Below are 11,149 nucleotides of genomic sequence, written 5' to 3' on the forward strand. Positions count from 1 at the left end.
CATGTGTGGCGGAACTCCATAGTTTCAAGCACACTTTTTAGCCGGACGTGGACGGCACCACCTACAACCAGGTACCCAAACTCCTCCAGAAGCCCAGGTAACTTATAAACTAGGCGAACCTGAGTACTTTCCCAGCAAGTCCAAAGGCTGAGGGCAGCTGCGCGCCTTGCAGGTGTCTCCGCAATTAAGCGCGACGCCCGGCAGAGCGCTCGGAAGTTATTGGGGGGAGGCTCTCCGGGGGCGCGTTCAGAAGCAGGTGCAGGGGAACCTGCGCACCCGCTCCCACCCCCATCCCAAGAGCTCAGCGGCCGGGGAGCAGGCCCAACCAGCCAGGCCAGAGCCACACACCCCGGAAAGAGGACGGTCCCCGGGGCCCGCCTCCCAACCTGGGTGCCCGGAGCCAACACACCTCGATCCTAATTTACGACTCCGGCGCTTTGTGCCCAGCAGCCCGTGCGCTGCACAATGCGCGAACTCGGGGGTCCGGGGCCACCCCCCGCCGGGCCGCATGACTGTGCAGCCCCGGCCCCGCAAGAGCGCCGGGCCGAGCCCGGCCGAGCGGGAGCCCGGCCTGGTTAAAGATGGCGAGGCCCTCGCGTGGCTCCCGCGGCCGCCCGGACCACAATGAAAGCGCCGGCCCCGCTGCGGGCCTCACCTTCCATCTCCATGTCCTCGGGCTCGCTCAGCTGCTGCTCGCCCGCTTTCTGCTGCTGCTGCTGCTGCTGTTGGTGGTTCATGTCGGCCGCGGCCTGGGCCTCGCCTGCGGCCGGAGGCCCGGGCTGCGGGCCCGGCGGGCGGGCGGCTGCTAGCCGAGGCGGCGGCGGCGGCGGCGGCGGGGCGGCCTCCTCCTCTTCCTCCCGCGCGTCGTCGGCGGCGGCGGCCCCGGGGCGGCCCGCGGCGGGCGGCGGCGGCGGCGGCGGCGGCAGGGAGACGCGCACGTACTTGCTCGCGATTCGCCCAATCTCGGCGCCGAGGCGGGCGGGCGGCCGGCGGGCCGAGCCGGACGGCCTCCTCGCTCGCTGCGGCCGCCGCTGCCGCCGCCGCCGCCGCCGCCGCAGGGCCCGCCTCCCGCCGCCGGGGCCGGGGCTGCGGGGCCGCGGGCCGGCCGGGGGCGGAGGGCGGCCGGGCGGGGGGCGCGTAGTCAGCCCCGCCTCGGACCGGGCGCGGAAGGCTGGAGGCCGGGCGGGCCGCGGCGAGCCTGCGGGCCCGGGTGTGGGCTGCGGCGGCGACCGCTGAGGCTGCGCGGGCGGGTGACCGGCTGGCCGCGCTCGGGGCGCTGAGGCCTCCGCCTCCTCGGCGTCGTCGTCGGGGCTCCGGCAGCGGACGCGGTGCCCGGCGGCTCGGCTCGGCTCAGCTCGCTCTCAAAATGGCGGCGGCGTGAAATGTCACATCCGCATGGGGGGCGAGAGCGGGGCGAACGAGACGAGGGCGGGCGGCGGGCGGAGCGGGAGGCGGAGCGGGAGGCGGAGCAGGGAGCGGCCCGCCCGCCGCCACCGAGGAGCACCCACCCCGCGCGGCCGCCAACCCGTCCGCCCGCCCTGCTGGAGCGGGGCGCGGGGGTCTCCTCTGTGAGGCAGCGGAGCGCAGCCCAGGGCCGCGGGGCTCCGGCTGAGGGTAGGGGTGCTCGCGGGAACTGGGCCTGACAAGGAGCCCAAGGCGCGGCGCCGTTTTACGGGCCCGTAACCGGCCCCGGGATTCTCACCCGGGCAAATACGTGGGAAACTTAACTCTTTTGCACCCTAGATCCAATAAGGCAAAGTGTAGTCCTTCGGCTCTCACCTATCCCAGCATTCATTTACTTCCTCTCTAGGAGACCAGGTTGGCCACGATCGTCCACTGGGAAAGAGTCTCTCGGGTAGTCCAGGCTGGCCTGGAACTTTTCATGGTGCTTGATGGACACCTGATCCTCCTTTCTTAGTTTTGGGAGTCAAATATTTTTTTAAAAAACGAACTTTTCAATACAAGAAATTTGAAGAGGGAAAATCTGATTGATTTAAGGCCTAAGTGCCAACTGACTTGGGGGGTGGGGCGGGGGAGCCCGGTGTGTTAGTACATGCCTTTTTAATCCCAGAATTTGGGAGGCGGAAGCAGAAGCAGAGGCAGTAGGATCTCTTCGAATTGGAGGCGGCATGGCCAAGCCAACCAGGACTCAAACAAATCAACAAAACTAGAACATCTTGGCCTGAAGGTTTCCCATCAAGGAACTTCCTCCTACCAGGTCCCAAAGGCACCTGATTCACCAGAAACCTGCCCCTTCCCCCTTCCCCCTTCCCCCTTCCCAAGGTCACCCAGAGTTGGGTGCAGGGGGTTTGGGGTAGTCGTACTGCAAATACTATTGAACAACTTGCTTTCACAAAAAAAAATTAATTAATAATAATAAAAATAAAAGAGCCTTTTCTAGCATTTCATGACTTGCAAGGAAAATAACCAGCTAGTCCAGGAAAAAATGCAACAATTTGCTACCTTGCCCTAGGACACCAGCCAACCCAACTTCCCTTGCTGAAGTTCAAAACCTAAACAGAGGACAGCAAAATGGCAGAGTGAGCAAAAGTGCTGTCACCAAGTCCTATGACCTGAATTCCACCCTCAGGACTCCCAGTAGAACTGCAAGTTGGCCTCTGGTTTCCACTGTGCATGCCTACAAAAGCACACACACTCAAATATATGTACATGTAATTTTTTTTTTCCTTAAAGGGGGAAAAAACCCAAAGTGGATAAAGGAGATATGGTTCTGTATCTTTTATCTAATGTGCCTGGCACCAGAAGTGTTTCACATCTCAGTCTGGGGAATTTTTGACTGTACATAAAAGGAGGTATCTTTGATAATAGAACCCAAATCAAGGTAAAATTCATATATTTCTGAGATACCTTATACATAGCTTGAAGATAATATACAGAATTTTGTATTTCGACTGCAACCCCGTATAAGGTCAGGTATAAAATTTTCAACTCTACTTGGGGCCAGCAAGAAGGTTCAGCAGGTAAAGGCTGTTGCCACCATGCCTGACCAGTCAGATCCTTGAGCCCTACATGGTAGAAGAGAACTGACTCAATAGTCCTCTGACTTCCACTCACACTCACGTGCCATCGCACATATGGTGGGGTGCCAATTCATGAGCACACACACAATCAAGTTCCACTTCCAGCATCATATTGGTATTCAAAAGTTCCAGACTTCAGGACATTTTAGATTTAGGAGTCTCTGACTAGAGCTATTTAACTTGAATATACACATAGTGAAATACTACATAGCAGGGAAAAAAAGGGTAAGATCCCGTCAGGCATGGTGGCGCTTGCCTTTAATCTCAGCACTCGGGAGGCAGAGGCAGGCAGATTTCTGAGTTCGAAGCCAGCCTGGTCTACAGCGTGAGTTCCAGGACAGCCAGGGCTACACAGAGAAACCCTGTCTCGAAAAACCAAACAAACAAAGAGTAAGATCCCACTATGTGTTACTTATAACAGGGATGAATCATGCTTTAATAAGACAGCCCAAAGGCTACAAAATACTTCCACCTCCATCAAGGTCCTTAGCAGGCAAAGCAATTTCAAGAAAAAGAGAAAATAGATTGAACCTTGGCGGCTAGAGACTGGCGTGTTGGGGCTTGGGGATTGAATGCTGTCTCTCTAAAGTTTTCAAGGAAAGACAGAGACAATAAACAGCAGAGGATAGCCTTGGAGTGTAATGAAAACACTCTCAAACGAGATCAGGGTCATAGGCAAGTCTACAGCAGAAGTGACTTCATTGTATACTTTAAACATCTATTTTATTATGTGTACATGTGTGCATGTACATGCCCACCCGTGAAGGCCAGGGCAGGGCATCAGAACCTGTGCAGCTAGAGTTACAGGCAAATGTGAGCTGGCCAATGAGGGTGTTGGGAACTGAACTCATATCCTCTAAGAGTAGCAATTGCTCAGAACCACCAAGCCCTAACTATACATTCTAGTCATTTTTTTAATTGCTTCAAGACTATGATTTAACACTTTAAAAGCCCATTGGCTTGTTAGCCTCTAGAAGTCACTGCTTTCTTTCTTTTGTATGTAGTGTCTCTGGGTTTATATGTATGTCCACATGAGTGTGGGTGTGGCTTACCAGTGGAGCTGTTCTAGAGAGCAAGCCTGCCTACCCAGCTTGTTCTGGGTCTCCCCTTCTGCTCCTCCTGCACTGAGGTTACAGGTCAACTGTGGACCATAAATGGGCAAATTGTATGGCACATGCATTATTATATCAACAAGCCTACTGAGCTTCCACGTATAAACATCCCAGGAGGACCAGTTTCTTAACCCAGAAAACCCAACAGGATTATGCAAATCCAGAGGGTCAAATCACCCAGTTCACTTGAAGAACACCCAGGAAACTGCCCAAGCCATCAAGGGTACTGCATATCTGAAATACCACCAAGTATCTGAGCAATGTAAAGAAGCCATGAGGAAAGAAACCCCTTCTGTGCTACAATGGAGGAATTGGCAGAAGCACCCGGCACACGTGCGGCTGGACTGAGGCTCGGTGGCCATGCCTAAAAATGCAAGTGGCGATGTTGAACCCCAGCGTTTGGGTGCAGATTCTTTAGTCATTGAGCACATCCATGTGAAGAATGGAGCTGACATAGCTCATGGCCTGGCTGGCCCATATATGAGCTGCACTGCCAAGCTGATGTGATCCTTGCTAAAAAGGAGCAGACTGTTCCAAAGCCAAAATAAAATACATGCAAATAAAAGGAAAAGACAAACAGAAAGCCTCCTGTGGTACCCAACTGGCATCTAGCTAGAAGTAACAATTAGTTCATTAAGAATCTGAGTAATGGGGCTTGAGAGATGGTTCAGCGGTTAAGAGCTCTGACTGTTCTTCCAAAGGTCCTGAGTTCAATTGCCAGCACCCACATGATGGTTCACAACTATTTGTAATGGGATCCAGTTACACCTGGTGTGTCTGAAGACAGCTACAGTATACTCATATAAATAAATAAATCTTAAAGAAAAAAAAAAGAATCTGAGTAAAAATGTCCCAGCAAGAGCAAGATGGCTCACATATAAAGGCACTCGCTGCTGGATTCACTCCCATCCCTACAACCCACATGGTAAAGGGACATAACCAACTCCCCTAGGTTAGCCTCTGACCTCCACTGGCCTACCAGGTCACCCTGACTCCCCCCTCCACACGTATGCACAAAAATAACTAGGGACTCTTAAAATGAGGATACATCAGAGGTACCTATGCAGACAGCTGGGAAGCTGTGGGTCTGAAAGGCACACGTGGTCTACAGACACAAGCCCGAGGCACTAGTGAAGAAGAGTCACAGAGACCCTCTCTTGCCCCTCACCCCCCAACCTGGTCACTTCCTGCATTACTTTTTATTTTATGTATATGAGTACACTGTCACTGTGTTCAGACACACCAGTAGAGGCATTGGATCCCATTACAGATGGTTATGAGCCTCCATGTGGGTGCTGGGAACTGAACTTCTTTGCACTGTGTGGTATTATTATACAACAGACCTGGGAAGGGGGAATCTAAACTCCAATACTATTGCTAGTCCTGTGCTTAACTTGTATTACATAGCAGGGCTAGGGTGCAGCGCTATAGTAGAGCACTTGCTTAGTATGGGGCAGGTTCTGGGTTCCATCCCTAGAAGCGCAAATAAAAAGTACATATGAAGAAGGATTTGGGGGATTCAAGTTAGTAAGTTGCTCAAAGAAGCTTTTCTCAGCAGTAGACAGGCGGTAAGTGCAGAAATTTATGACTGATCAACATGAGAGAAGAGAAGACTTCCAGAGCTCATCTCTAAAAGCACACAGCCCTTCCCTAAGGTTCAAAGACTTCACTGAAGAGAAGACAGAATGACGGTAAGAGCCAGGGGCGTGGACATCTACAATGAAATCATATTTGTGTGACCTGACAGGGCTATTCAGCACATGAACTCACAGCATCTGAGACTGCATACACACACCTAGGCCATCGAAAGCTCAGCATGGAAGAACCCCATGAAGTCCTAGCTGAGTAGCTATTGACAAGTGATGGCTACCTGGGGCAGGAGGGTCTGTTCTCCTCTAAGATGTGAGCCCTACAAGGCTGTCCATGCTCCAAGATAGTCCCACACTTCATGCACATTTAGGCATACAGGCAGCAGGATATGGACTTGATGTGTTATAAATAAATAATAACTAAGCAAGCAAGTACATGAGATTGAAGAGGGAAAAATCATGGTGCTGGGTGTTAGGCATCAAACCTGGAACAAATGGCTGTGGTGTCTCTTTAATATATCAAAACATACCTGGTTCTCCAGCAATCTCTCAGTCCCTTCCCTCCTGACTGGCATACCCCACTCTCTACCCTGAATTCTCCAGCCCAAGGGGTAGGCTGCTCTTCCTATATAATCCAACCGTTTCAGTTACCCGCTTTTTTTTTTTTTTTTTTTTTTTTTTTGTATTTTTAGGCCTCCTGGTCACTGCTCTCCCTTTCCCCTTCCCCTTCCCCTCCCTCCACGGCACAGCTCAGTCTGGTGGCATCCAGTCTGAAGTCTCTCAGCTGTCTGTCTCTGCCCTCGTACTTATCTGCAATAACCTCCTGCTGCAGAAGCAGACATGTCCCTCCCTTTCTTCTTTCCTTCCCTTCTTTCTCTTCCTTTTTTTTTTTTTTTTTTTTAATTCAGTGAGAGGTAGACTTAGTCCAATCATGTTCTATGCATGTGTGAAATTCTCAAACAATTCTGGATGATGAATCAACAAAAGAAAAAAGGCTAAACTAGAATAAGTGCCTCCCACCCCCCTGCCCAACCCCTGCTTTTAATCCCAACATTCTAGAGGCAGGTAGATTGCCCTGAGTTCAAGGGCAGCCTGTTCTACAGGGAGACCATTGCCAAAAATAACCACAAAAGTAAAGGTTAATCCAGTTAGGTCTCTCATAATTATATTGGCCTTTAAGCAGATCCCTAGGACCGGGTGTGTAACGGAGTTGAACTGCCCAGTGTATCTCAACAGTGAATCCCCATCCCTGGGACTGAATCCTGCAAAAAAAAGCCTAGTGAGTAGCCTTCCATAGGAGCATCCAGACCTGCCTTTGGCTTTAAGCAACCCTTTAAAGAGAGAAACCGTTGGAGTCCACTTAAGTTTCTGATCTACAGAACTAGAACAAAGCGAGTCCTTGTAAAGTTGCTATATTTATAGCAATTTATTATACACTAGAACTGTTGGGTTGCAGAGATGGCTCCAGTGTAATGGCATCTGCCACCACATCTCACGACCCAAGTTTGAACCCTGTGACCTATCTGCATGGTGTAAGGAGAGATCAATCTCCTTCAATTGTCCTTTGGCCTCTGATTCCACCCTGGAGCACACATGTGCGCACACACATACCCTCTACACAAAAACTGAAAGGAGAAAGTAATTTTGTTAAATCTCGTGAGGCTTAGTGTTAGCACCCACATTTAATCCCTCCATTCGGAGGGCAGCGGCAAGCAGGTTTCTGTGCATTCAAGGCCAGCCTAGTCTACATACTGAGCTTCAGGATAGCCAGAATTACACAGAGAGACCCTGACTCATAAAACAACAGTGAAACAAAACAAGCAAAAAAGGTCCTCTTCAGAGGCCCCACAGCTGATTCCCAGCACCCCACGGAAGCTCACACCGTTTTTTTTTTTTTTTAAGATTTATTTATTTATTATATGTAAGTACACTGTAGCTGCCTTCAGAGACTTCAGAAGAGGGCATCAGATTTCATTACAGATGGTTGTGAGCCACCATGTGGTTGCTGGGATTTGAACTCAGGACCTTCAGAAGAACAGTCAGCGCTCTTAACCACTGAGCCATCTCACCAGCCCCACACCGGTCTTTAACTCTGACACCCACCCTATCCTGTCCTTCCTAGAGCCTACACATGCACTTGGTGAACAGACAGGCACGCAACGGAATATCCCTTGCATAAAATAAGATAGATAACCAAATTCTTTAAAAATCTCGGGCTGGTGAGATGGCTCAGTGGGTAAGAGCACCCGACTGCACTTCCAGAGGTCCAGAGTTCAAATCCCAGCAACCACATGGTGGCTCACAACCATCCGTAAAGAGATCTGGCACCCTCTTCTGGAGTGTCTGAGGACAGCTACAGTGTACTTACATATAATAAATAAATAAATCTTTAAAAAAAAAAAAATCTCATTCTAGGGGGCTGGCGAGATGGCTCAGTGGTTAAGAGCTCCAACTGCTCTTCTGAAGGTCCCAAGTTCAAATCCCACAACCACATGGTAGCTCACAAGCATCTGTAACGCTGATGCCCTCTTCTAGAGTGTCTGAAAAAGGCTACAGTGTACTTACATATAATAAATAAATCAATCTTATTTTCTTCTTCTTTTTTTTTTCTCAAGACAGGGTTTCTCTGTGTAGTCCTGGCTGTCCTAGAACTCACTCTGTAGACCAGGCTAGCCTCGAACTCAGAAATCCGCCTACCTCTGCCTCCCAAGTGCTGGGATTAAAGAAGTGTGCCACCACTGCCAGGCATAAATAAATCTTTAAAAAAATTTTTTTTTTCATTCCAGCCCTATCTATAGACTGGAGTACCTCTAGATTGCTCACCACTGTCCTTAGCCCCAACACACTGTAGGGACTGCTTAATGAAGACCTAATTTAGTTCCTTGCAGCTAATGTTTACTGGTACCTGGAAGTTAGGGCTTCCAGAAATGCAGGGGCAGAAGCACAGGTGCCACGGGCTCAGGACGCCTCTCACCACAGTCCTTCCTTCTTCCTGTCAGGCCCTTCATACCCTTCAGATGTTGGGTGCAGATGCAGTTTATTTCCTGATCACTCCAGCTTCTAGTAAAAGCAGTGCTAGAAGCAGGGATAGCTCTGTTAGTAAAGAGCTTGCCTGATATGGGCTAGGAATACTCTTATGTTCCTAGAGCGCTTGTGTAATATGCACAGAGTCCTCGGTTCAATTCCCACACTGTATAAACCCCAGGTGATAACCGGAGATCGGGCATAGTGTGGTCTGGCATAGTGGCTTGTATCTGTGATGCCATCACTTGAGTGATAAAGGCTACTGTGAGACCCTGTCTGAAAAACACAAGAAATTCAGGAAAAACAATGAAGAGGAAAACAAAGACACCAAGGCCTAAAATTCCAAGCCCGGATTCGATCACTCTGGAGAACCCTGCTGGCCTGACGCCACCTGGCCCAGCTGTCCTAAGTGTACTATGTACAAAGCCCGTTTGCACAGAAGGGTACGTGGGAGAACCTTGGGCTCCTCGGCGCTCAATGCTAAGATGTCTCCAAAGCTCCTGATGAAGCTCTGCAGGGAAAGAGGGCTAGGTGCCATCCTTGGCCACTGCTAAGCTTTGTTTTATTTTTTTAAATTTATAACCTTTTCCCTGGTTCAACAACTGAGGCCTAAAGAGGCAGAACACTCAGAGATGGGAACCACTGGGAGAGGTCCATTTGTCATTAGAGCTACTAAGTGTAGGGGAGGGAAGGGCTACCCTGTCATTACACTGCGGGCAAAACACATTTTGCAAACAGGGCAGGTGCCATGACTCAGCATAAACATTGGATTGGGTTTTCTTCTACAAAACCGAAATATTTACCTACCTGGAAGCCATGTTGATACCTGGCAGATAAGGCATCAGAGTGGATATAGAATTGACCGGCCTTGTTCTTGTACCTACTCCAAAAAATTCTCTCCAGTATCCACAGAGGAAGCAGACCTAATTATGCCCAAGTTAGGAATGAGGACTTAGGCCAATGGTCAGGGTCAAGCTTTTGATGAAGTCAATTTGGGAGATTTTGTTTTGCTTTTTGTTTGTTTGTTGAGACAGGGTTTCTCTTAGCAGCCTAGGCCATCCTAGAACTGCCTTGCCTCCCTGTGGGGATCAAAGGTGTGCGCCACCGTGCATGGTGAATTTGGGAGGTTTTTTTTTTTTTCTTGGGAGTGGGTCTTGCCAAGCCCTGGCTAACCTAAAAATCACTTTGTAGCCCAAACTGGCCTCTGCCAGCCTGGTGGGATCAGAGTGAGATAAGCCCATGAAGGACCCAACCAAACTCAAGGTTCTGGTCAGGGAAACAGGGAGCAGTTTGTAACTAAAATGATAAAGGTTAAAACACTCGTGTTCAGATGTCACGATGCTTATTGCTATAACACGAACATGAGAAATGTGCTACAAGGCAGCCTGTTCCTTAGTCCAAGCAAGGTTCATTAGCATTCCACTCAATTCTGTGTGCAAACCTAAAGCCACATGTGTCCCGGGAACTAAGAAATGGCAACCCTGGCCGGGCATAGTGGCGGACGCCTTTAATCCCAGCACTCTGGGAGGCAGAGACAGGTAGATTTCTGAGTTCGAGGCCAGCCTGGTCTACAAAGTGAGTTCCAGGGCAGCCAAGGTTACACAGAGAAACCTTGTCTCGAAAAAACAAACAAACAAAACAAACAACAACAACAAAAGAAATGGCAACCCTGCTGGGCAGGGTCAACATCAACCCAGGCTACAGGTCAATTTGGGGCCCTTCTAGATTGTGGGAGACCCAAGGTCAAAACAAACAGAGCCAGCAGATGGGGCAAATGAGACCCTGTCTCATATAAAATAAAAATCCAACAGGCTGCGAATCTAGTTCAGTGGCAGAGCATACACACTTCCCACAGGAGAGCCCAGATGCATCAGCAACAAACCCTAACTGAAACCTGCATAAGAAAAGCAGGCATGGTGGCACACACCTTTAGGATACCAACCCCGTCTAGGTGGTAAGGTTGGGTGAACTCCTGTCTGTCACTAACATTCTTCCTTTCAGGCCGTATGGGGAAGCACACCACCAAAGGACAGAGGACTAGCCAGGTGTGGGGGCAGCTGGGTCTGTTTAGTTCCTTTTCAATTGAGTTCTCTTTACATTTTTCTGTGGTGCTACAGATAGAAGCCAGAATTTTACCCATCCTAGAGACAAGAGAGCCACCAAAAAGAGCCATCCTCAACCCTAAGAGTTTTACATTCTTAAAAGTGGTTCACAAAACAACCAAGCAAGCAAGCAAGCAAGCAAAAGCTTCCGGACAGAGACGCCACTGAACTAAAGCTGGCAGCAATGACTGGCCAGCCCTGCCTTCTAACCCGCCCTCCACCTCCCATCCCTGTTCTGGGAAGTTAAGTGGTTGCTGTGGCTGGGGGCGGGGCATCAGAGC

At 50.2% G+C, this 11,149-nt stretch overlaps 1 protein-coding gene across 1 annotated transcript in view; it reads right to left on the reverse strand.

The window, feature by feature from the left end:
• Usp7 (ubiquitin specific peptidase 7) overlaps nt 1-1,387 on the reverse strand; it is a 53,207-nt gene extending 51,820 nt beyond the window's left edge. Inside the window, exon 1 of the mRNA XM_021185633.2 lies at nt 656-1,387. Coding sequence (XP_021041292.1) covers nt 656-737 — 82 coding nt within the window. The 5' untranslated portion in view covers nt 738-1,387. The remainder of the gene's footprint in view (nt 1-655) is intronic.
• Nucleotides 1,388-11,149: the final 9,762 nt, after the last annotated feature.

Source organism: Mus caroli, chromosome 16 (assembly GCF_900094665.2).
Source record: "Mus caroli chromosome 16, CAROLI_EIJ_v1.1, whole genome shotgun sequence".
NCBI lineage: Eukaryota > Metazoa > Chordata > Mammalia > Rodentia > Muridae > Mus > Mus caroli.